General features: G+C 45.4%; 1 protein-coding gene across 1 annotated transcript in view; it reads right to left on the bottom strand.

Annotated features, from left to right (window-relative positions):
- clxn (calaxin) overlaps positions 1 to 24,302 on the bottom strand; it is a 47,808-nt gene extending 23,506 nt beyond the window's left edge. Inside the window, exons 1-2 of the mRNA XM_070880921.1 lie at positions 24,086 to 24,302; positions 3,149 to 3,304 (exon numbers count right to left, since the gene is read on the bottom strand). Of these exons, the coding sequence (XP_070737022.1) occupies positions 3,149 to 3,304; positions 24,086 to 24,167 (238 nt within the window). The 5' untranslated portion in view covers positions 24,168 to 24,302. The remainder of the gene's footprint in view (positions 1 to 3,148; positions 3,305 to 24,085) is intronic.
- Positions 24,303 to 25,664: the final 1,362 nt, after the last annotated feature.

Genomic DNA, 25,664 nt, shown 5'->3' with positions numbered 1-25,664 from the left:
CAGCAGCCGACAAGCGAAGGGCTCAACTTTTGACCAGCTGCGGACCAAAGACATACGTGTTCATGAAGGACTTACTAGCACCCAAAAAGCCGACGGACAAAACCTTTGAAGAACTTAGCAAATTGATCGGGGAGCACCTCAAACTGGCGAGTAGCATACATATGGCCCAACACAGATTCTACACCCACCGACGTCGTGAAGGACAGAGCATACCGGACTTCATAGCGGACCTCAGGCATTTGGCCAGCCTCTAAGTTCACAGACGCTTGCAGGGGGGAGATGCTAAGGGACTTCTTTATCGAGGGCATCGGTCATGCGGGAATTTTCCGCAAATTAATTGAGACCAAAGATTTGACCTTGGAAGCGACGGTGTTGATGGCTCAAACTTTCATGGTGGGGGAGGAAGGGACGAAAATAATATACGCGTGCAATTCTGTCTCTAACGTGGCGATGGATCAGGGAGTCAACATCATCAATGCGACTCAGAGCCCTGAAGGCAGGCAGGGGCAGTCCGACACTCCCCAGGCAGCAATAGACCCCAGAGTAGGCCTTCAACAGAGACAATGGCAGGCTGAACGGACATTCACGCCATCACAGTGGACAATGCGGCCCAGAATGGGGCCACTGACACCCACTAATAGGGTACTAAAGAGCAGTCAAAGGGACAGTCAGCGCGGAATGCCTGGCCATAGTCCCTTTGTTCCCAACAATGGATACTTTAACTCATGCTGGAGGTACAAAAAGGGAGATCCCACGCAGGTCATCGTCTTTGGAGTTCTGTGAATAAAGAGTTAAGGTCACAGAGTGACCTTGTCCCCAGAATGTGCCTCATGTGATTTCATACTGTAGAGTAAGGACTTTACACTTTCGGTTTCTGAATATGCATTGTGTAATGGTGCTCGCAAGGCGACGTGTGTACAGTCAATGGCACCTTGAACCTTGGGGTAGCCTGAAAATTGTCCAAATCCAAGAGCCCTCTCATTCTGGCTGTCTCTGCTCATTGGGAACTTGATGAAGTCCATTCTGTGGGCATACAGAACCCTCGTAACCTAGAAAATGCAGCAATGTGCAGCATGCTGCAAGATGCTGCATATGTCCCCTGCTGCTATCTGGAAGGAGCTGGAGGCATAGACGGGCACCGCCACAGTCACCTGCAACTTGATGGGCAGCACAGTCCTGTTGGTGCTGGTAGGCTGTAGGTTTGCCTATATGAGCTGACATATCTCTGTCAGCACTTCTTTTCAGAGGCGCAGCATTCTAACGTACTGTGCATCAGAGATGTGGATATATGAGCGATATTCCCTGTAAACCCGTGGGGGGCAAGTCCTCCTCCCCAAACGTCTGCGACCTCTTTGATTCCATGACCCAACATGGACAAAAACCCTTCTTCCAGCTTGAAGCCGCCTTACAATAGCAACCAGCATGATTTGCTGGCGAACGAGTATTGCCCCCATTGGAATCTCTTGTAAGTAAAGTGTCATGCACATAAAAGTGCCTTTTGCAACTCAGAGTCTCACGCAGCGTTCTGCTCACATCCGTATCAGTCACTGACAACTGCGATACAAGATCCTCCAGCCTCCGTTTAAATATGCTGCCAGTAGCGCCTGCTGCACCCTGGGACCGTCTGTTTTTTTTCAGTCGTTTTCTGGGGCGGTCGTTAAATGAGGCGTTAGGGCTGAAAGTTCCATCTGGGGCGCTCATGCAGCCTTGCACAACAATTTATGTCATACCGATGGTCAAAACGGAGGATGGAACGGTAAGTTTTTGCGTCGCCGCAAAACTATTTGCAAATCTTCTGGCTGGGCGCTAGATTCTGGACGCCCCGTTTCACGCCCAGAAACAGCATTTACCGCCCCATTGGGGCGTGAAACGAGACGCAGAAGAGCGGAAAATCTAGCCTTTGGTGTGCTGATCCACCCACTGATCTTTCGGAATGTCAGAAATCCTTTGGCAGTCCTGCAAACTTTCTAAACTTGAAAATGTTTACCATATGCAACGGTGCACGGTGTTGCTAAGTATGTACTAGCTTCTAGGAATTTAGATCATTTCTTTGCTTCCTACAATGCACAAAGCTTGTTAAAGATTGCATGGCTGTTGCTCTTGCAGAAGCGTATACCACCTGCGTGATATGAAGTGTTCTGGCTCTTACTGATCTCACAATGCTTTCACTGTTCTTTCATGATCACTTGATTAATATTGTGGATTTCCCCACGCGTCGTGTGTCACCTTTCTACACTTTTTCTGGGTAACTGGAGATGGGGAACAAATGCAGCCTTACCAATGTCATCCATATCCCAAGAATAAGTAAAACAAAGTTGTACAGCCTAAAATGCTCGTCAGATTTCCCGATTTTCTGACAAACAACATATTATTAAAGTCAAGTCCAAGAACTAAGCCATGTATGGCACAAAGAAAGCAGTCACCCTGCAAAGATAGACTTTAGCTTCTATCTACCCATTGCTGAAATTTGGCCCAGCACTAAATAATGCTACATTTTTAAAATATTTTAACGTTAGCTGCTCCGAACTATACTTGAGTCAATGAAAAGAAAATGCCTTGGGTTCATATTTTGCAGCTCTCGCCTAAATCTGTAAACTGTCATTTAAAAATGATTTGTAGCAAATCCATGTACTGTGCCTCAGATGTGAGATATGGGTTACTGATTACAGATTGGAAACTCAATGAACACTCCATAGCTCACTACTGAGGCACCACACATGGATTTGCTACATGACAGTTTACATATTTAGTCTACAGCATAGCAAACAATTTTTCTAGCTATTTGATAGAACTGTAACAATACTAAAGGCAAGAAGTGTGAAACCACCTCCACTGCCAGATATCTGCAGTCTGGTACTAAACTAGGTGTATACAAATTCCCAGGCAGCCCACTGGACCTGTGTAGAAACCTTGTTAAATGTAACTTCCAATGGTGTAATGCAAATAAAGAACTGGGGCAGCCATTGCCTCATTTTGAACATTAAAAAATGTAACCAGTATTTAAAAACTAGTGAGCACAGCTCTGCATACATATACAAGCATGCATGCACATTTCTACAGTGACTCTAGGCAAGATCCAATGTTGTTTAATCTGCAGATTTACATTTCATAAAAATTTACCATATCTGCAACATACTGTAACTCTCACCTCTGTCCATGATCATGTCATCAGTCATTCCAAATGTAGTGTGCAGAACATTTCTGAACTTGTTTCGATCCAATCCTATTGCAACACGTTGCTCGGGAAAAGTGCCAGCAAGTGTACTGAAGACTTTCATCAAACACTGCACCTCGTGTTTGTTGACTGCAACATAGATTAAGAAACATTTTTTCTGTGCCTAAAATATGAAAAAGTGCATGTCTCTTTTATAAAATGTACTACAGGTTGAGCATCTGAAATCCGGAGTTCCGAAATTTGGAATGTTCCGGAATCCGGACAATTTTTAAACCGATTACTGCTGTGAATTGGGCCTAGGGAGGGGGAAAAACCCCCCAAAATAAAAATAAATCACAGAACATTCACAAAACCCTTACCTACTAAATCGCTGAAAAGGAATTTAAAAATAAAAACTTTAACTTACCTTTTTTTGCAGGTCTTCAACGCAGGTCTTTCCCCAGCCGCCGACCAGCAGCCAATGCTGCCGAACCCGAACCAGATACCGCCCCCCCACCCCACCGCCGACCCCCGCCCCTTACCTCGTCGAAAAGACATTCCAAAATCAGAAAATACCTGAACCTCGGCCCGGTCATTTCCGGATTTGGGACGTTGGAAAGACGTTCCGAAATCCGGAACGGCCTTGGTCCCGAGGTTTCCGGACTTCGGACGCTCTACCCGTTTTGATCTTTAGTAAGATTACTAAAATTATTATGCAATTTGATTTGTTGCCAAACAGGCATTAAAGAGAAGTTGCTACTTTTTCAGTTACTCCTCATTACCAGTTTTTTTGCGTCAGAGCTACTGGTGAGGGGCAGCCTTAAAGCAAATCTTGTTGTGAACTCTCCCTCATATGGCATTACAAGTTCTGCCCCGGTGACATTACGAGTGGGAGAGCTATCCACAATCCGCCAACTCCATTCACAGTGTTGCTGGACAGAACTTTGAGATATTACACCAGGAGAGGTTATGTCAGCTGTCAGGCTGCCTCTAACCAGTAATTCTAAAGAGGGATAACAACGGAGGCTTCCAAATCTCCCTCACTTGGGGGATGTCACTTGTAATCCCCTGCTCTTCTACATCAACATCACAATCTTATGTCAGCATGTGCTAGTAATTCTAGACATTATACAACCTATAGTTTTAGAACTAAAACCGCAGGGGTTGAATTTGGATTGGGCCCAATAACAGGCGCGGGGGTTGTGATGTGCGAATTGCTCACACTTGTTGAAAGTTCTGCAGACAGCATGCAACTTCATGCTGCCTGCTCATTAGCATGACTGCAACACTGAGCCCAGTGCTAAACGCACTGCTAGTTCACTCAGCGCTCAGCAAGGGGACCAATATCTGATGCAGTCTGCTGTCCAATTAAAGTTTGTCTGCAGAGTGAAAGCCTCTTTGCACTTCTTAAAGGGGAGGTGCTTTGTTGCACGTCTGCACAACGTTACTGCACTGGAGAAGGCTGCCCTGCAGATAATTGGAGTGGCTGTGGTGAGCGTCGAGGTTGAAAGCATTGATGATGACGGTAAGCTCATAACTGATCCTTCTTTTCACATCCCACTTCCCCCTCATCGTACAATCTCTTCTGATTTACAGGTTGATACTGATATCCCCCCTCACCACAACCCGACCCTTGTGCTTTTCTCCTTTCAGATACCCAAGAACTGCATGCAGCCCAGCCAGTGCTTGAAGAACTAGAGGAGGAGAATGATGGAGTTGAAGAGGCACTGTCACTCAATCTGACACTCGCAGGCATCAGCTCAGAAAATTGCACTGCGCAAACTTTAGAGGGTAGTATAGAGTTAGCATCTGCATGTAATGAGTCACTGGGCACAAGGGGGCTACAGCCAGGCCTGAGGAAAGGATAGCGCAAGTGCCAGCTCCCTGGAGCGCGAATTAACAGACGAGTTCTGCTGCACAGGACTCAAATGAGGACTTCGATGGGGTGGCCTTCAGAAGAAGGGTGATGGGCATTCACATAGAACTGCTTGGAGCAATGGCAGGTCTGCCAGAGAGTCTCTTGTCACTGTCAAGGAGCATGGAGGAGTCTGACTCCAACATTGCACGGGGCTATGTGTAGAGCTTGGAGCTTGGATTTCCAGGATTGAAGTGATGAGCAACTCCATTAAAGTACTTGTGGACCCAACCGTGATGCGGAGTGTGATGGGCAATGTCGCAGCTTCCATTGCAGCACAGGCGGAAGCAACCCAACGTCTGAAGTCTGAAGTGGAAGCTCAGACTGCTCTCATGCAGGCTCAGCTTGCTGCCACGCAAGATCAGACTGCTGCCTTCGTGGCTGGGTTTACAAGTGTGGAAAGGGGCTTGCAGGGTCTCACAGCAGTCCAGCAATCTTTCCTCCAATAGATGGCTAGGAATACTGAGGTGGCGCCCCGGGGGAGTGGTGGTGGGCTCCGGGGGAGTAGTGGTGGGCTCCCGGGGGAGTGGTGGTGGGCTCCCGGAGGAGTGATGGCGGGCTCCCGGGGGAGTGATGGCGGGCTCCCGGGGGAGTGATGGCGGGCTCCCGGGGGAGTGGTGGCGGGCTCCGGGGGAGTGGAGGCGGGCTCCGGGGGAGTGGAGGCGGGCTTCGGGGGAGTGGAGGCGGGCTCCAGGGAGCATGAACCTGCTGTCCTCTCTCAGGATGACAGCATTTGTACTCCCACCCTTGCCACTTCGCCAATGCCATTACAGTTGCCCGTCAGCCAGGCAGCCTAGACTACTGCTGCCCATGCCATGGTGGTGCAGTCAGGCCTTCTCGGACCAGAGCTGTTCAAGGTCATCCTGCAAGGCCATCTGCAGTGACAGAGGGATGGTAAGGTGGGAAACTGTTGAGCAATGGGGATCTGGGATTTCATTCATTGGAACCAAAGACTAATGATGTGCTCAAGGACAGCCCATCCGAAACAGGGATTTGCTGCCTGCCTCCTCCCTTCCTCCTGCGGCTCCCCTGCCTCCTCCTGTGGTGGTTGCGGAACCGTGGTGGCAAGGACTGTGCCTTCATGATGGCCAAGTTGTAAAGGATGCAGCAGACCATAACAAAATAGGACACTTGCTCCGGCATAGAAACATAGAAAATAGGTGCAGGAGTAGGCCATTCGCCCTCTGAGCCTGCACCACCATTCAATATGATCATGGCTGATCATGCAACTTCAGTACCCCACTCCTGCTTTCTCTCCATACCCCTTGATCCCTTTAGCCGTAAGGGCCATTCCCTTTTGAATATATCTAATGAACTCGCCTCAACAACTTTCTGTGGTAGAGAATTCCACAGGTTCACAATTCTCTGAGTAAAGAAGTTTCTCCTCATCTCAGACCTAAATAGCTTACCCCCTATCCTTCGACTGTGACCCCTGGTTCTGGCCTTCCCCAACATCGGGAACATTCTTCCTGCATCTAACCTGTCCAATCCCGTCAGAATTTTATATGTTTCTATGAGATCCCCTCTCATTCTTCTAAATTCCAGTGAATATAAGCCTAGTCAATCCAGTCTTTCTTCATATGTCAGTCCTGCCATCCCGGGAATCAGTCTGGTGAACCTTCGCTGCCCTCCCTCAATAGCAAGAATGTCCTTCCTCAGATTACGAGACCAAAACTATACACAATATTCAAGGTGTGGCCTCACCAAGGCCCTGTACAACTGAAGACCTCCCTGCTCCTATACTCAAATCCTCTCACTATGAAGGCCAACATGCCATTTGCATTCTTCACTGCCTACTGTACCTACCTGCATGCCAACTTTCAATGACTGATGTATCATGACACCCAGATCTCGTTGCACCTCCCCCTTTTCCTAATCTGTCACCATTCAGATAAAATTCTGCCTTCCTGTTTTTGCCACCAAAGTGGATAACCTCACATTTATCTACATTGTACTGCATCTGCCATGCATTTGCCCACTCACCTAACCTATCCAACTCACCCTGCAGCCTCTTAGCATCCTCCTCACAGCTCACACTGCCACCCAGCTTAGTGTCATCTGCAAACTTGGAGATATTACATTCAATTCCTTCGTCCAAATCATTAATGTATATTGTAAATAGCTGGGGGCCCAGCACTGAACCTTGCGGTACCCCCACTAGTCACTGCCTGCCATTCTGAAAAGGACTCGTTTATTCCTACTCTTTGCTTCCTGTCTGCCAACCAGTTCTCTATCCACGTCAATACATTACCCCCAATATCATGTGCTTTAATTTTGCACACTAATCTCTTGTGTGGGACCTTGTCAAAAGCCTTTTGAAAGTCCAAATACACCACATCAACTGGTTCTTCCTTGTCCACTCTACTAGTTACATCCTCAAAAAATTCTAGAAGATTTGTCAAGCAGGATTTCCCTTTCATAAATCCATGCTGACTTGGACTGATTCTGTCACTGCTTTCCAAATACGCTGCTATTACACCTTTAATAATTGATTCCAACATTTTTCTCATTACTGATGTCAGGCTAACCAGTCTATAATTCCCTGTTTTCTCTCTCCCTCCTTTTTTAAAAAGTGGGGTTACATTAGCTAACCTCCAATCTATAGGAACCGATCCAGATTCGATAGAATGTTGGAAAATGATCACCAATGCATCCATTATTTCTAGGGCCACTTCCTTAAGTACTCTGGGATGCAGACTATCAGTCCCTGGGGATTTATCGGGCTTCAATCCCTTCAATTTCCCTAACACAATTTCCTGACTAATAAGGATTTCCTTCAGTTCCTCCTTCTCATTAGACCCTCGGTCCCTTAGTATTTCCAGAAGGTTAATTGTGTCTTCCTTAGTACTGGAGGGCTCCTCCCAAGCAGTCAAAGCAGTGGAACCATTGCTTTAGCAGCCCGATGGTCTGCTCGATGATGTTCCTTGTGACAGCATGACTTTCATTATATGATTGTTGGTCATATAAGACTGAGTTTCGAAGGGGAGACATCAGCCAGCTGCAGAACGGATAGTTCGTGTCTCTAAGCAGCCATCCTTGCATTCAACATGGTGGCTGGAAGATTTCTGGCACAGCGCACTGGCACAGGATGAAGCCATCATGATTGCCCGGTATTCTGGCAGTATGCACTGTCATGATGTGGTGGGCGTGGTCGCACATCAACTGCACATTAATAGAGTGGTAGCCTTTGTGGTTGCGGCAGTCGAGGAGGCCATCATCGCGAGAGGAGCAGGCTCAGGACTACAAAGGGCGGCGGCAGCGAGTGGGAGTGGCGGCAGTCGAGGAGGCCATCATCGCGAGAGGAGCGGGCTCGGGACTACAAAGGGCGGCGGCAGTGAGTGGGAGTGGCGGCAGTCGAGGAGGCCATCATCGCGAGAGGAGCGGGCTCGGGACTACAAAGGGCGGCGGCAGTGAGTGGGAGTGGCGGCAGTCGAGGAGGCCATCATCGCGAGAGGAGCGGGCTCGGGACTACAAAGGGTGGCGGCAGCGAGTGGGAGTGGCGGCAGTCGAGGAGGCCATCATCGAGAGAGGAGCGGGCTCGGGACTACAAAAGGCGGCGACAGCGAGTGGGAGCGGCGGCAGTTGAGGAGGCCAGCTGGTGCAGAGGCCGAAGGTAAAACAAAGTAGTAAAAATAAATCAATCAAAATGTGACGTCACAGCCAAGCGGATAAGTGATTGGCTGGTGGATTGGTGAGTATTTAATCTTTTGCTTTTTATTTCCTTATCAATAGGTAACTTTTGGCATTGTTGCCAAATTAAGTTAATTTAAGGGCTAAGTCATGGCAGGAGCGCCCAGACCTGTGTCATGCTCCTCCTGTGCTATGTGGGAAGTCAGGGACGCTCCCAGTGTCTCTGACTACTATGTGTGCAGGAAGTGTGTCCAGCTGCAGTTCCTGACAGACCGCATTGCGGCACTGGAGCTGCGCATGGATTCACTCTGGAGCATCCGCGATTCTGAGGATATCGTGAATAGCACGTTTAGTGAGTTGGTCACACCGCAGGTAAAGGTGACAAAGGCAGATAGGGAATGGGTGACCATCAGGCAGAGCAGTGTAAGGAAGGTAGTGCAGGGGTCCCCTGCGGTTATCCCCCTCCAAAACAGATATACCGTTTTGGATACTGTTTGGGGAGATGACTCATTAGGGGAAGGCAGCAGCAGCTAAGTTCATCTCACTATGGGTGGCTCTGCTGCACAGGAGGGCAGGAAAACGAGTGGGAGAGCTATAATGGTAGGGGATTCGACTGTAAGGGGAATAGACAGGCATTTCTGCGGCCGCAACCGAGACTCCAGGATGGTATGTTGCCTCCCTGGTGCAAGGGTCAAGGATGTCTCGGAGCAGATGCAGAGCATTTTGGAGGGGGAGGGTGAACAGCCAGTTGTCGAGGTGCATATAGGTACCAATGATATAGGTAAAAAATGGGATGAGGTCCTACAAGCTGAATTTAGGGAGCTAGGAGTTAAATTAAAAAGTAGGACCTCAAAAGGTAGTAATCTCAGGATTGCTACCAGTGCCACGTGCTAGTCAGAGTAGAAATAGCAGGATAGTTAAGATGAACACGTGATTTGAGGAATGGTGCAAGAGGGAGGGATTCAAATTCCTGGGAAATTTGAACCGGTTCTGGGGGAAGAGTACAAATCGGGTGGTCTGCACCTGGGCAGGACCGGAACCAATGCCCTAGGGGGAGTGTTTGCTAGTGCTGTTGGGGAGGATTGAAACTAACATGGCAGGGGAATGGAAATCTATGCAGGGAGACAGATGGAAGTAAAATGGGGGCAGAAGCAAAAGGTAGAAAGGAGATAAGGAAAGGTGGAGGGCAGAGAAATCAAAGGCAAAAATCAAAAAAGGCCACATTACAACATAATTCAAAAAGGACAAAGAGTGTTAAAAAAACAAGCCTGAAGGCTCTGTGTCTCAATGCGAGGAGCATTCGTAATAAGGTGGAAGAATTAACTTTGCAGATAGCTATTAACAGATATGATGTCATTGGGATTACGGAAACATGGCTCCAGGGTGACCAAGGCTGGGAACTCAACATCCAGGGGTATTCAATATTCAGGAAGGATAGACAGAAAGGAAAAGGAGGTGGGGTAGCGTTGCTGGTTAAAGAGGAGATTAACGCAATCGTAAGGAAGGACATTAGCTTGGATGATGTGGAATCTGGATGGGTAGAGCTGCGGAACACCAAAGGGCAGAAAATGCCAGTGGGAGTTGTGCACAGACAGTAGTAGTGGGGTTGGGATGGCATCAAACAGGAAATTAGGGATGCGTGCAATAAAGGTACAGCAGTTATCATGGGTGACTTTAATACTACAAAGAGATTGGGCTAACCAAACTGGTAGCAATACGGTGGAGGAGGATTTCCTAGAGTGTATAAGGGATGGTTTCCTAGACAAATATGTCAAGGAACCAACTAGAGAGCAGGCCATCCTAGACTGGATCTTGAGTAATGAGAGAGGATTAATTGGCAATCTTATTGTGCGAGGCCCCTTGCGGAAGAGTGACCATAATATGATAGAATTCTTCATTAAGGTGGAGAGTGGAGACATGAATTGGCTAGGAGAGACTAGCGAATGATACTTACAGGGTTGACGGTAAATAGGCAATGGCAGACATTTAAAGATCACATGGCTGAACTTCAACAATTGTACATCCCTGTCTGGCGTAAAAATAAAACGGGGAAGGTGGCTCAACCGTGGCTAACAAGGGAAATAGGGATAGTGTTAAATCCAAGGAAGAGGCATATAAATTGGCCAGAAAAAGCAGCAAACCTGAGCACAGGCTGAAATTTAGAATTCAGCAGAGGAGGACAAAGGGTTGAATTAGGAGGGGGAAAATAGAGTATGAGAGTAAGCTTGCCGGGAACATAAAGCTGACTGCAAAAGCTTCTATAGATATGTGAAGAGAAAACGATTAGTGAAGACAAACGTAGGTCCCTTGCAGTCAGAATCAGGTGAATTTATAATGGGGAACGAAGAAATGGCAGACCAACTGAACAAATATTTTGGTTCTGTCTTCACTAAGGAAGACACAAATAACCTTCCGGAAATACTAGGGGACCGAGGGTCTAGCGAGAAGGAGGAACTGAAGGATATTCTTATTAGGCGGGAAATTGTGTTAGGGAAATTGATGGGATTGAAGGTCGATAAATCCCGGGGACCTGATAGTCTGCATCCCAGAGTATTTAAGGAAGTGGCCCTAGAAATAGTGGACGCACTGGTGGTCATTTTTCCAACATTCTATCGACTCTGGATCAGTTCCAATGGATTGGAGGGTAGCTAATGTAACTCCACTTTTTAAAAAAGGAGGGAGAGAGAAAACAGGGAATTATAGACCGGTTAGCCTGACATCTGCAGTGGGGAAAATGTTGGAATCAATTATTAAAGATGTAAAAGCAGCGTATTTGGAAAGCAGTGACAGGATCGGTCCAAGTCAGCATGGATTTATGAAAGAGAAATCATGCTTGACAAATCTTCTAGAATTTTTTAAGGAGGTAACTAGTAGAGTGGACAAGGGAGAACTAGTAGATGTGGTGTATTTGGACTTACAAAAGACTCTTAACAAGGTCCCACACAAGAGATTAGTGTGCAAAATTAAAGCACATGATACTGGGGGTAATGTATTGACGTGGATAGAGAACTGGTTGGCAGGCAGGAAGAAAGAGTAGGAATAAATGGGTCCTTTTCAGAATGGCAGGCAGTGACTAGTGGGGTACCGCAAGGTTCAGTGCTGGGCCCCCAGCTATTTACAATATACATTAATGATTTGGACGAAGGAATTGAATGTAATATCTCCAAGTTTGCAGATGACACTAAGCTGGGTGGCATTGTGAGCTGTGAGGAGGATGCTAAGAGGCTGCAGGGTGACTTGGACAGGTTAGGTGAGTGGGCAAATTCATGGCAGATGCAGTATAATGTAGATAAATATGAGGTTATCCACTTCGGTGGCAAAAACAGGGAGGCAGAATATTATCCGAATGTGACAGATTAGGAGAAGGGGACGTGCAACGAGACCTGGGTGTCATGGTACATCAGTCATTGAAGGTAGGCATGCAGGTACAGCAGGCAGTGAAGAAGCAAACGGCATGTTGGCCTTCAGAGCCAGAGGATTTGAGTATAGGAGCAGGGAGGTCTTACGCAGTTGTACAAGTCCTTGGTGAGGCCACACCTTGAATATTGTGTACAGTTTTGATCTCCTAATCTGAAGAAGGACATTCTTGCTATTGAGAGAGTACAGCGAAGATTCACCAGACTGATTCCCGGGATGGCAGGACGGACATGTGAAGAAAGACTGGATTGACTAGGCTTATATTCCCTGGAATATAAAAGAATGAGAGGGCATCTCATAGAAACATATAAAATTCTGACGGGATTGGACAGGTTAGATGCAGGAAGAATGTTCCTGATGTTGGGGAAGTCCAGAACTAGGGTCACAGTCTAAAGATAAGGACTGAGATGAGGAGAAACTTCTTCACTCAGAGAATTGTGAACCTGTGGAATTCTCTACCACAGAAAGTTGTTGAGGCCAGTTCGTTAGATATATTCAAAAGGGAGTTAGATGTGGCCCTTACGGCTAAAGGGATCAAGGGGTATGAAGAGAAAGCAGGAATGGGGTACTGAAGTTGCATGATCAGCCATGATCATATTGAATGGTGGTGCAGGCTTGAAGGGCCGAATGGCCTACTCCTGCAACGATTTTCTATGTTTCTATGTTCCTATGATACATCTCAGAATTGATATGCGGTGCCCGTAAAGCCACATGTCTGCAGTCAATGGCGTTCTGCACCTTGGGGAAGCCCGATGTCCTGGCAAAGCCACATGCAGACTCCTCCTGCTTCTCTCTGTTCAGAAAAACGACAATGAAGTCCCTTCTCCTGGAGTACAGAGCCTCTGTGACCTCCCGGATGCAGCGATGGACAGTGAACTGGGAAATGTTACGTATATCGCCTGCTCCAACCTGGAAGGATCCATGCTGAAAAGATTCAGGGACACGATCACCTTGAGAGCCATTGGCAGCACAGTCATCGCCCTGTTCTTAGACTGCAGACCTGGTTCAAAAAGGTGGCAGAATTCTGTGACTTCCATGCTGAAGCGGAGTCTCTGAATACACTACTCCTGGCTTAAGTGCACGTAGAATTGCACTCTGAAGACTTTAGGTGGGTAAGGCCTCCTGCTGATAGCCCTCCACCCCCTCCTCCTCCTGATTAACATCACGATGTGCCTCATTTGAAATCTACCGCTGCATGCAGGCAATGGCCGTGCTTACCGATGTGCCCAAAATGGTGTGTGCAACGGTCCACCCCCAAGTAAGGCGGACGACATTTTTCTGCGAAATAGGCCTTAACTGTGGTGCTAAGCAGGGGAATTTCTATAGTTTTAATAGAAGGCTTTCACTTGTCCCTTGGATGGGTTGCACCTCAACAAAGTTGGAACCAATGTCCTTGTGGGCAGTTGCTAGAGGAGTTGGGAAGGGTTTAAACTAATTTGGCAGGGGATTGGGCACCAGGATGTAGCATAAGAAAGGAGAAACAAAATGCACAAAGGATTGGGAGACACAAATAGCACTGGAGTAAGAAATACCCTAGAAACACTAGAGTAAGTATTACGTGGGGTCAGATTAAGAGAGAATACAAAAAGGTCTAAGATAGGTTTACAGTACATGTGTGTAAATGTACAAAGCATGGTCAATAACGTTGATGAGCTACAGGCACAAATAGCCGCATGGGAATATGTTGTGGTGATAACAAAAAAGGGGAGGATTGGGTACTAAATATTCCGGGATAGAAGGTGTTCAGGAAAGATAGGGAAGGAAAGAAAGGAGGTGGGGTGGCAGTTGTGGTTAAGGAGAATGTTATAGTGCTGGAGAGAGAGGATGTCCTGGAGGGGTCAAGTACAGAATCTATTTGGTTAGAGTTAAGAAATAATAGAGGTGTCATTACACTACTCGGTGTACTCTATGGACCACCAACTAGTGGGAAAGATAGAGGAGCAAAGTTGCTGGGAAATTACAGAGAGGTGCAAGAACTATATTAGTGATAATGGGGGACTTCAATTTATCCTAATATAGACTGGGATAGTAATCATGTAAATGGGTAGAGAGGAGGAAGAATTTATTAAGCGTGTTCAGGAGAACTTTCTAGATCAGTACGTTTCTAGCCCAATGAGGAAGGAGGCATTGCAGGATCTGGTTCTGGGGAATGAGATGGGTTAAGTTGAGCAAGCGTCAGTAAGGGAACATTTAGGGAATAGTGATCATAGTATCATAAGGTTTAGATTAGCTATAGAGAAGAACAGGGAGCAAGCTGGAGTAAAAATACTTAATTGGAGGAAGGCAAATTTCAGATGGGTTGAGAACAGATCTGGCCTGGGTAAATTGGAATCAAAGAACTGTATTCGGACAATGGGCTGCCTTTAAAGAGGAAATGGTTCGGGTACAGTTGAATGGTCAAAATTCACAAGAACCCCCCAGTGTTCGGGCTCATTGAAAAGGAAATTTAATTTGGGACTGTCTACCGGAAAGTTTGAAATCCTAAAGTGCTTATGGAGGAAACTACGAACTTTAATCGAATTTTGGACTTTTACAAGACCAATTCAAGTCTGTGGGTGGGCCTAAGGAACTAAAGGAGCCGGCTTGATTATTGGAACTGTCTGGGTGTTGGGACTAAAGTGAATTGTCTGGCGAAATGGATATTCAAAAACTCTTCTCCACAAGAGGCATTTACATTACAACAATAACTCAGAGATGGCCAGCCATCGAACTGAACTGAGAAAAGCCACCTTCAACATGAATAAGAACAAAGGGCCCACTACAGCCTATATGCAAAAACCAAGCACAAAAGGACATTGCGATTACCAAGCTAATATTTCCATCAGGATACAGATTTAGAAGGGCAACCCGTCCAAGACATATTAACTTTTAATGAGCCGCCAAAATGTTACAAAGAAATGTCAAGCCCGCCAAATTTAAACAAAGAATTCTGGACTGATTTGGCACGAAGATTAGGACAACTCAAACCGTATAACTGGCCTCCTGTTTTAACAGAGGGTATGCCATACCACGCCAGGTGCCATACTACGCGTGTGCCATACTGTGCCTATGTCATCAAGAAGGGAGAGAAACCATCGTGACAGTTGTAAACTAACTTCTCCAGCCTTGAAGTCGTCAAGTCCAAAAGGAAGAACATCATCATCGCGGCAGCAACCAACCACAGCCAAGGTGGTACCACCGAAAAATCACCGCGATTGACCAATTTAGAAACAAAACTCCAACAGAAAGAAACCGAAGAATCGAAAGTTTCCACTCTACAATCTAAGTCCTGACTACCAACAGGTGAAAACATTACCTAAAGAGACTTTGAACCTATTTCTAACGAAGGAAACCGGGTACTTACCCCATAGATCCAAAACGCGCCTTACCACATCAGCGGACTCAACCCAACTGAAGATTTCTCCAACGTTCGGGGTACGGCAAGCAGAACCTACAGAATTCAACGAACTCCGAAATCGCGAACTACCGTTAACTGACCAAAAAGGATTGGTAAGCATAGTCCCTGCCTGCCCTGGAGTCTAACCTAGCTAAGATTAGGTATTGGGAGGTGGGAGGTGTAATTTTTACTGTAACCCCCTTTGAATGTGTAATGTATTGTTCTTTATTGGAGTGATTGTAAGTTTGACATTGTACTTTCTTGTCTATAATAAAATCAAAGTTCTTTTGCACCAAACCAGTTGTCCTTTGCACTTTATCACACCCCCCAAATAAACCCAGAGTCTAGAACCCAAGGGTGTGGGAGCGATTCGAACTGCTCAAGTAGGTCAGAGGTGAACCTGACCCCCGGGACCACCCCCTTACACAGTTGAGGTACATTCCCACGAGGGGGAAAGATAGGGCAACTAAAGTCAGAGCTCCCTGGATGACAATGACAGATGTCAGGTTGAGAATACAAGTGAGAATCAGGCTAAATATAGAAAGTTCAGAGGGGAAGTGAAAAAGCAAATAAGGAGGGGGGGGGGGGGGCAAAGAGAGAGTATGAGAATAGATTAGCAGCTAAAATAAAAAGAGAATTAAAAAATCTTCTTTCGGCATATAAATTATAAACGGGTAGTAAGTGGAGGGGTGGGACCGATTAGGGATCAAAGAGGAGATGTACGCATGGAGACATGCTGAGGTACTAAATGAGTACTTAGCATCTATCTTCACCAAGGAAAAAGATGTCGCCAAAGTCATAGTGAAAGAGGTGATAGTAGAGATAATGGATAAGATAAAAATTGATAAAGAGGAGGTACTAGAAAGGCTGTCTGTACTTAAAAGTTGATAAGTCACCAGGACCAGATGGGATGTATCCTAGGATGCTGAGGGAAGTTAAGGAGGAAATCACAGAGGTACTGGCCATAATCTTCCAATCCTCCTTAGATACGGAGGGTGGTGCCAGAGGACTGGAAAATTGCAAATGTTACACCCTTGTTCAAAAAAGTATGTAAGGATAAACCCAGCAACTACAGGCCAGTCAGCTTAACCTCGGTGGTGGGGAAGCTTGTAGAAGCGATAATCAGGGACAAAGGTAGCAGTCACTTCGACAAGTGTGGATTAATTAAGGAAAGCCAGCATGGATTTGTTAAAGGCAAATCATGTTTAACTAACTTGATCGAGTTTTTGATGAGGTATCAGAGAGGGTTGATGAGGTTGTCGTGATGTACATGGACTTCCAAAAGGCGTTTGATAAAGTGCCATATAATGGGTTTGCCAGCAAAATTGAAGCCCGTGTAATAATAGGGACAGTGGCAGCATGGTTTCAAAATTGGCTATGTGACAACAAACAGTCGTGGTAAACGATTGTTTTTCAGACTGGAGGAAGGTATGCCCCGGGGGTTGATACTAGGACCACTGCTTTTCTTGATATATATTAATGACTTGAACTTGGGTGTACAGCGCACAATTTCAAAATTTGCAGACGACACAAAACTTGGATGTATAGTGAACAGTGAGGAGGATAGTGATAGACTTCAAGAGTTCATAGACATGCTGGTGAAATGGGCGGACATGTAGCAGATTAAATTTAACACCAAAAAATGTGAAATGATACATTTTGGTAAGAGGAGAGGAAATATAAACTAACGGGTACAATTCTAAAGGAGGTACATGAACAGAGAGACCTGGGGATATATGTGCACAAATCATTGAAGCAGGGCAGGTTGAGAAAACTGCTAAAAAAACAAACAGGGTCCTGGGCATCATTAATTGAGGCATAGAGTACAAAAGCAATGAAGTTATGGTGAACCTTTATAAAACACTGGTTCGGCCTCAACTGGAGTATTGTATCCAATTCTGGGCACTGCACTTTAGGAAGGATGTGAAGGCCTTAGAGATGGTGCAGAATTTTTTTTACGAGAATGATTCCAGAGATGAAGGGGATGTCAATTACATGGATTGACTAGAGAAGTTGGGGTTGTTCTTCTTAGAGCAGAGAAGGTTGAGAAGACATTTGATGGAGGTGTTCAAAATCATGAGGGGTCTAGACTGAGGAGAAACTGTTCCCATTGGTGGGAAGGGCGCAAATCAGAGGACACAGATTTAAGGTGATTGGCAGAAGAACCAAAGGCAACACGAGCAAAAGCTTTTTTTACGCAGCGAGTGGTTAGGACCTGGAATGCACTGCCTGCAAGGGTGGTGGAGGCAGATTCAATCATGGCTTTCAAAAGGGAATTGGATAAGTACCTGAAGGAAAAAAATTTGCAGGGGTACAGGGAAAGGTTGGAGGAGTGGGACTAGATGAAGTGTTCTTGCATAGGGCCGGCATGGGCTCGACAGGCCAAATGGCTTCCTTCTGTTCTATAACCATTCTATGATTCTAGGTAATGCATTTGGGGAAGGCTAACAAGGCAAGGGAATACACAATAAATGATAGGATACTGAGAAGTGTAGAGGAACAGAGGAACATTGGAGTGCATGTCCACAGTGACCTGAAGGTAGCAGGACAGGCAGATAAGGTGGTTAAGAAGACATACGGGATATTTTCCTTTATTAACCAAGGCATAGAATATTAGAGCAGGAAGGATATGTTTAAACTGTATAAAACATTAGTTCGACCACAGCTGGAGTACTGTGTACAGTTCTGGTCACCACATTGAGGATTGTATTGGCTGGGGTTGTTTTCTTTGAAACAGAGGAGAATGAGGGGAGACTTGATTGGGGTGCGTATAAAATTATGAGGGGCCTAGAAAGAGTGGATTGTAAGGACCTATTCCCCAAGCAGAGAGGTGAATAACTAGGGGGCATAGATTTAAAATAATTGGTAGGACTATAGGAGAGTTGAGGAGAACTTTTTTCACCCAGTTGGTGGTGGGTGTCTGGAATGCATTGCCTGAAAGGGTGGTAGAGGCAGAAATGCTCATAATATTTAAAAAGTACTTGGATATGCAATTGAAGTGCCGTAACCTACAGGGGTACGGGTCAAGAGCTGTAAAGTGGGATTAAGCTGCATAGCTCTTTTTTGGCCGACATAGATACAATGGGTCCAATGGCCGGCCTCCTTCTGTGCTGTAAATTTCTATGATTCTATGTTTCTACCAGGGGTCAGCTTGGTTCAGTATAGCATTCTCACCTCTGAATCAGAATGTTGTCGATTCAAATCTCACTCCAGGAATTGAGCATGTAATCCAGGTTGAAACTTCAATGCAGTATTGAGCAGAGCTGCATTGTTGGTGTTGCAGTTTTTCAGATGATACGTTATACCGTGGCCCCATCTGTTCAATTAGTTAAAAGATCCCATTACAAGATTTGCAAAAAATTCAGGGAACTTCTTCTGGTGGTTTGACCAACATTTATCTCTCAACCAAAATCACCAAGAGCAGATTAGATGATCATCCATCGCATTGCTCTTTGTGGGACCTTGCTATGTTAAAAATGTACTTCTGTATATGCCTACATATGTGACCACAGTTCAAAAGTAATTAATTGACTGTAGAGCTTTGGGATGTCCTGAGTATGTGAAAGGTGCTATATAAATGTGAGGAGCATTCGTAATAAGGGGATGAATTAACTGCACACACAGCTATTAACGGATATGATGTAATTGGGATTACGGAGATATGGCTCCAGGGTGACCAAGACTGGAAACTCAACATCCAGGGGTATTCAATATTCAGGAAGGACAGACAGAAAGGAAAAGGAGGTGGGGTAGTGTTGCTGGTTAAAGAGGAGATTAACGCAATAGTAAGGAAGGACATTAGCTTGGATGATGTCAAATCTGTATGGGTAGAGCTATGGAACACCAAAGGGCAGAAAACTCTAGTGGGAGTCATGTACAGACCACCAAACAGTGGTAGTGAGGTTGGGGATGGCATCAAACAGGAAATTAGGGATGCGTGCAATAAAGGTAATCTACATTTTGATTGGGCTAACCAAACTGGTAGCAACACGGTGGAGGAGGATTTCCTGGAGTGTATAAGGGATGGTTTTCTAGACCAATATGTCGAGGAACCAACTAAAGAGCAGGCCATCCTAGACTGGGTCTTGTGTAATGAGAGGGGATTAATTAGCAATCTTGTTGTGCGAGGCCCCTGGGGAAGAGTGACCATAATATGGTAGAATTCTTCATTAAGATGGAGAGTGACACAGTTAATTCAGAGACTAGGGTCCTGAACTTAAAGAAAGGTAACTTCGATGGTATGAGATGTGAATTGGCTAGGATAGACTGGCGAATGATACTTAAAGGATTGACGGTGGATAGGCAATGGCAGACATTTAACGATCACATGGATGAACTTCAACAATTGTACTGTTTGGCGTAAAAATAAAACGGGGAAGATGGCTCAACCGTGGCTAACAAGGGAAATTAGGGATAGTGTTAACCAAGGAAGAGACATATAAATTGGCCAGAAAAAGCAGCAAACCTGAGCACTGGGAAAAATTCAGAATTCAGCAGAGGAGGACAAAGGGTTTAATTAGGAGGGGGAAAAAAAAAAAAAGAGTATGAGAGTAAGCTTGCCGGGAACATAAAGCTGACTGCAAAAGCTTCTACAGATAAGTGAAGAGAAAACGATTAGTGAAGACAAACATAGGTCCCTTGCAGTCAGAATCAGGTGCATTTATAATGGGGAACAAAGAAATGGCAGACCAATTGAACAAATACTTTGGTTCTGTCTTCACTAAGGAAGACACAAATAACCTTCCGGAAATACTAGGGGACCGAGGGTCTAGCGAGAAGGAGGAACTGAAGGAAATCCTTATTAGTCAGGAAATTGTGTTAGGGAAATTGATAGGATTGAAGGCCGATAAATCCCCAAGACCTGATAGTCTGCATCTCAGAGTACTGAAGGAAGTGGCCCTAGAAATAGTGGACGATTTGGTGGTCATTTTCCAACATTCTATCGACTCTGGATGAGTTCCCATGGATTGGAGGGTAGCTAATGTAACACCACTTTTGAAAAAAGGAGGGAGAGAGAAAACAGGGAATTATAGACCGGTTAGCCTGACATTGGTAGTGGGAAAAATGTTGGAATCAATTATTAAAGATGTAATAGCAGCCCATTTGGAAAGCAGTGACAGGATCGGTCCAAGTCAGCATGGATTTATGAAAGGGAAATCATCTAGAATTTTTTGAGGATGTAACTAGTAGAGTGGACAAGGGAGAACCAGTGGATGTGGTGTATTTGGACTTTCAAAAGGCTTTTGACAAGGTCCCACACAAGAGATTGGTGTGCAAAATTAAAGCACGTGGTATTGGGGGTAATGTATTGATGTGGATAAAGAACTGGTTGGCAGACAGGAAGCAAAGAGTAGGAATAAACGGGTCCTTTTCAGAATGTCAGGCAGTGACTAGTAGTGTACTGCAAGGTTCAGTGCTGGGCCCACAGCTATTTACAATATACATTAACGATTTAGACGAAGGAATTGAATGTAATATCTCCAAGTTTGCTGATGATACTAAGCTGGGTGGCAGTGTGAGCTGTGAGGAGAATTCTAAGAGGCTGCAGGGTGACTTGGACAGGTTAGGTGAGTGGGCAAATGCATGGCAGATGCAGTATAATGTGGATAAATGTGAGGTTATCCACATTGGTGGCAAAAACAGGGAGACAGAATATTATCTGAATGGTGACAGATTAGGAAAAGGGGAGGTGCAATGAGACCTGGGTGTCATGGTACATCAGTCATTGAAAGTTGGCATTCAGGTACAGCAGGCAGTGAAGAAGGCAAATGGCATGCTGGCCTTCATAGCTAGGTGATTTGAGTATAGGAGCAGGGATGTATTGTTGCAGTTGTACAGGGCCTTGGTGAGGCCACACCTTGAATATTGTGTACAGTTCTGGTCTCCTAATCTGAGGAAGGACATTCTTGCTATTGGAGTGCAGCGAAGTTTCACCAGACTGATTCCTGGGATAGGAGGACTGACATATGAAGAAAGACTGGATCGACTAGGCTTATATTCACTGGAATTTAGAAGAATGAGAGGGGATCTCATAGAAACATATAAAATTCTGATGGGATTGGACAGGTTAGCTGCAGAAAGAATGTTCCCGATGTTGGGGAAGTCCAGAACCAGGAGTCACAGTCTAAGGATAAGGGATAAGCCATTTAGGACAGAGATGAGGAGAAACTTCTTCATTCAGAGAGTTGTGAACCTGTGGAATTTTCTGCCACAGAAAGTTGTTGAGGCCAGTTCATTAGATATATTCAAAAGGGGCCCTTATGGCTAAAGGAATTAAGGTGTATGGAGAGAAAGCAGGAATGGGGTACTGAAGTTGCATGATCAGCCATGATCATATTGAATGGCGGTGCCGGCTTGAAGGGCCGAATGGCCTACTCCTGCACCTATTTTCTATGTTTCTATGTTTCTAAATGAAAGTACTTTCTTCTTTCTTACTTCGTAAAACTCTGATACTCCCACATTGTTCTGAAATGTCAGTACTTTCCTCCCAATCCGAACAAATCCCAGGAATGCTCTCCCATGACTACACTCTCGGACCTATTCCCCCAAAGTTCACATAACCCAAATCCTCTCTCCATCACACCCGCATACCACCATCCTCAGTACTTCCACACATCAACCGGCCCCCCATTACTCCCACATCATAAAACCACTTCCTTTATTTTTCAATCCTACAATAAGTTAGCTAGATCTACCAATTTGTACCTCAGCTGACTTTCGGGTAGCATTTTTGGCTTATCAAGTGACCAAAATCTGATTTTCATGTCTTTTCACCAGAAAAACAGGGCATGGAGGAACCAGCTGATACCCAACCAAATTTCAATTTCAAGCCACATCATACCTGCCCCCAAAGTTATGGTTGTTTTCCTTGCGCTTACCGCTCAGGTCAAATGATCTGGCAAGTTTCTGGCTGCTAATTGCCATTGCAGCGATTTCCTGATTTTCCCATTTCACATACTCATTAGTACAGTGGTCCGTCCTCAAGTCTAAACCCACCGCCAAATTGTCAAGCAATAAGTATTCTTTACAACACTTAACAACACTTAAACATACACATACTGTAGTGTATATTTGACCAAAATTCAGCATTCACAAATATCCAATTCAACAAAAATGTACACTGAATCAGTAATAATACTTTTAAATGTGAAAAGATAATATTGATTTTGAAACAATGGTAAATGAATACAATGGTTATCACTTGTTATGCAGTAATTTTAAAACACAAGTTTGAAAAACTGTACTTTTGGCTTGCTAAAAACTAATCTATTTGATTAGCTCTAACTTTTTTCATCCCGTAACTTCCCGTCACCAACAATAACAACACATCTTGTCTTATTTCATTACATGGTGTTAAAAGGGAATGTGGCAGCATGGATTTAAAATTGGTTAAAGAACAAAAAACAATGATTAATGTTTAGACTGGAGGGATGTAACAGAAGTCCCCCGGGAATCAGTGTTGGGACCATTGCTCTTCTCAATATATAAATGATGTGCATAGAAGGCACATCATCAAAATTTGCAGCGAACAGAAAAATAGGGAGCATGGTTAGTTAACTGTAAATAGGACTGTATGCAACTATGCAAAGACATGAGTAAATTGAGCAGATAGATGTTTGATGAAATTTAATGAGAAAGAAATTGCAGGTATTTAGCACCATTCGTAGCCTCAAGACGTCCGAAAGCACATCACAACTAATGAAGTACGTTTTGAAACATTGTCACTGTTGGAACATAAAAAATAGGAGGAGTAGGCCATTTGGCCTCTCGAGCCTGTTGTAATGTAGGGAAACACATCAGCCAATTTGCACACAGCAAGGTCCTACAAACAGCAATGAGATAAATGACTAGCTAATCTGTTTTGGTGATGCTGTTTGAAGGATTAATAATGATCAGGCCACTGGGAGGGGGTCCCTGCTCCTGGAAGACGAGCTCTGTTTAACGTCTCATCTGAAACATGCACCCCAGAGAATGCAATACACATCCCTCAATGCAGCACTGAAATTTCTCCCTAGCAGGAAGTAATTATTTAATAATTCATTTCTCGAATAATTTCTCAGATACCCCTGCCTTTAAATTCAGAGTAGCTGCATGGCCTCTCGTATTAATAGACCAATTTTATATTTGTTCCCTCAACAAAATACTTACTGATGTACCATGCTATCGGTGTGGAATTAAATGTATTGATCAATATGAATTCCAAAAGAAACACATATTTCGATCGATACTCCATGTTAAAATTAAGGGACCAGAGATAAGTGAATCGATACAGATATTAAACGGAGCCGGCACAGTGGCGACCCGCTGTGAAATTCGAGCATCCCTCAATAGCGAATTGATTTGAAGCTTCTCTCCCTTTTGCTTCCCGGATTAACAATATGGGACAGCTCAAAGCCGCCGAGCCTCGTCCATCCCTCAATGGCTGTATCGGGCTGACCGCTGTAGAAAGTAAGGGTGCGGCTGTGTGTGTGTGTGTGTGTGTGAAGTGGTGGGGTTACCTGTGCCGCGCTAACGGCCCCGACGCTCCTCAGTTACCGGGCTGCACCGTGCGCCAGCCAGCGAGCGGTCTTCGGGCCCGGCCTTACACACTTACATCGCTTGGTGAGTTTGCAGAGGTTGTCGGTCAGTTGCTGGTACTGCTTTCTGCTCATGTCCAAGGGCCGTATCCTCGACATTGCTGCTGCGATTCGGCCGCCCGTCCCTCAACACCGCTGCTGCTGCTGCTGTCTCTGTCTGTGACCAATGCCAACCGTAACCCTGGCAACGCCAGGCCACGCCGTCCACTGGGAGGCCGCGATGTTGCCTCCCCGCGCGAGGAGCTGGGACGCAGGGGGAGGGAGAAGGGCAGAGTGTGTAAACTCTGACTGCAGATTTCAATCTATCAATTGTGAATTGAATTTACTTTGCATAGAAAGGCAGCGTTGTCTTACAGTTCGAAAAATCCGTAAAAATTAGAAATAATTAATTTAAATGTCAACATTTATTCTTTCCATTTCATGAACCGAAAGAATTTGAGAAGTCCTGAAATGAGCAAAAAGGTCATTTTTCTACAGGGCGCCTCCTCCACACACCCCTGGGGTGTCCCAACAACAACACTGCTCTCTGGGATGAATTGCAAAGCAGGACAACAACAACAACAACTTGAGTATAAAGTATCTTTCAGGTAGGAAAAATACAGAGGGGAAAGAAAAGGGTGTTAAACTATGGTTGGAGAGATTAGTAGATGTAACCAAATAGGCCATTTAAAGAAAGGTATTAAAGCAAGAAAGGAGAGAGGTGAAAATTTGAATGGAAATGAAAATCTGAAGAGATGTAAAACAGGCTGCCGATTTTCTATTACCAAGTCTGAGCCATACAGGAGGACCGGTATTACTACAGCCCTGTAGACCATGAGCTTCGTGGCAGTTTTGAGGACCTGGTCTTCAAACACTCTTTTCCTCAGGCAGCCAAAGGCTGCACTGGCGCACTGGAGGTGGTGTTGAATCTCGTCGTCAATGCCTGCTCTTGTTGATAATAGGCTCCCGAGGTATGGAAAGTTGTCCACATTATTCAGGGCCGTGACATGGATCTTGATGACTGGGGGGCAGTGCTGTGTGGCGGGGTCAGGCTGGTGGAGGACCTTTGTCTATGGATGTTTAGCGTAAGGCCCATGCTTTCGTACGCCTCGGTGAAGATGTTGACGGTGACTTGGAGTTCAGCCTCTAAATGTGCGCAGACGCAAGCGTCCATATTCATAGACACAAGACGATATACAGAAGACACCTCAAATTGCTGGAGAAATACCACCAGCGATGCTTCCGCAAGATCCTGAAAATCCCCTGGGATGACAGACGCACTAACATCAGTGTTCTCGATCAGATCAGCATCGAAGTACTGGCCACACTCGACCAGCTCCGTTGGGCAGGCCACATTGTTCACATGCCCGACATAAGACTCCCAAAGCAAGCGCTCTACTCGGAATTCCTACACGGCAAGTGAACCCCAGGTGGGCAGAGGAAACGTTTCAAGGACACCCTCAAAGCCTCCTTGATAAAGTGCAACATCCCTACCGATACCTGGGAGTCCCTGACCAAAGACCGCCCTAAGTGGAGGAAGAGCATCCGGGAGGGCGCTGAGCACCTCGAGTCTTGTCGCCGAGAGCATGCAGAAAACAGAAAACAAGCGCAGGCAGT

Source organism: Pristiophorus japonicus, chromosome 5 (assembly GCF_044704955.1).
Source record: "Pristiophorus japonicus isolate sPriJap1 chromosome 5, sPriJap1.hap1, whole genome shotgun sequence".
Classification (NCBI taxonomy): Eukaryota; Metazoa; Chordata; class Chondrichthyes; family Pristiophoridae; genus Pristiophorus; species Pristiophorus japonicus.
The sequence above is the reverse complement of the archived record's forward strand: the minus strand, read 5'-3'. Positions and strand labels throughout refer to the sequence as shown.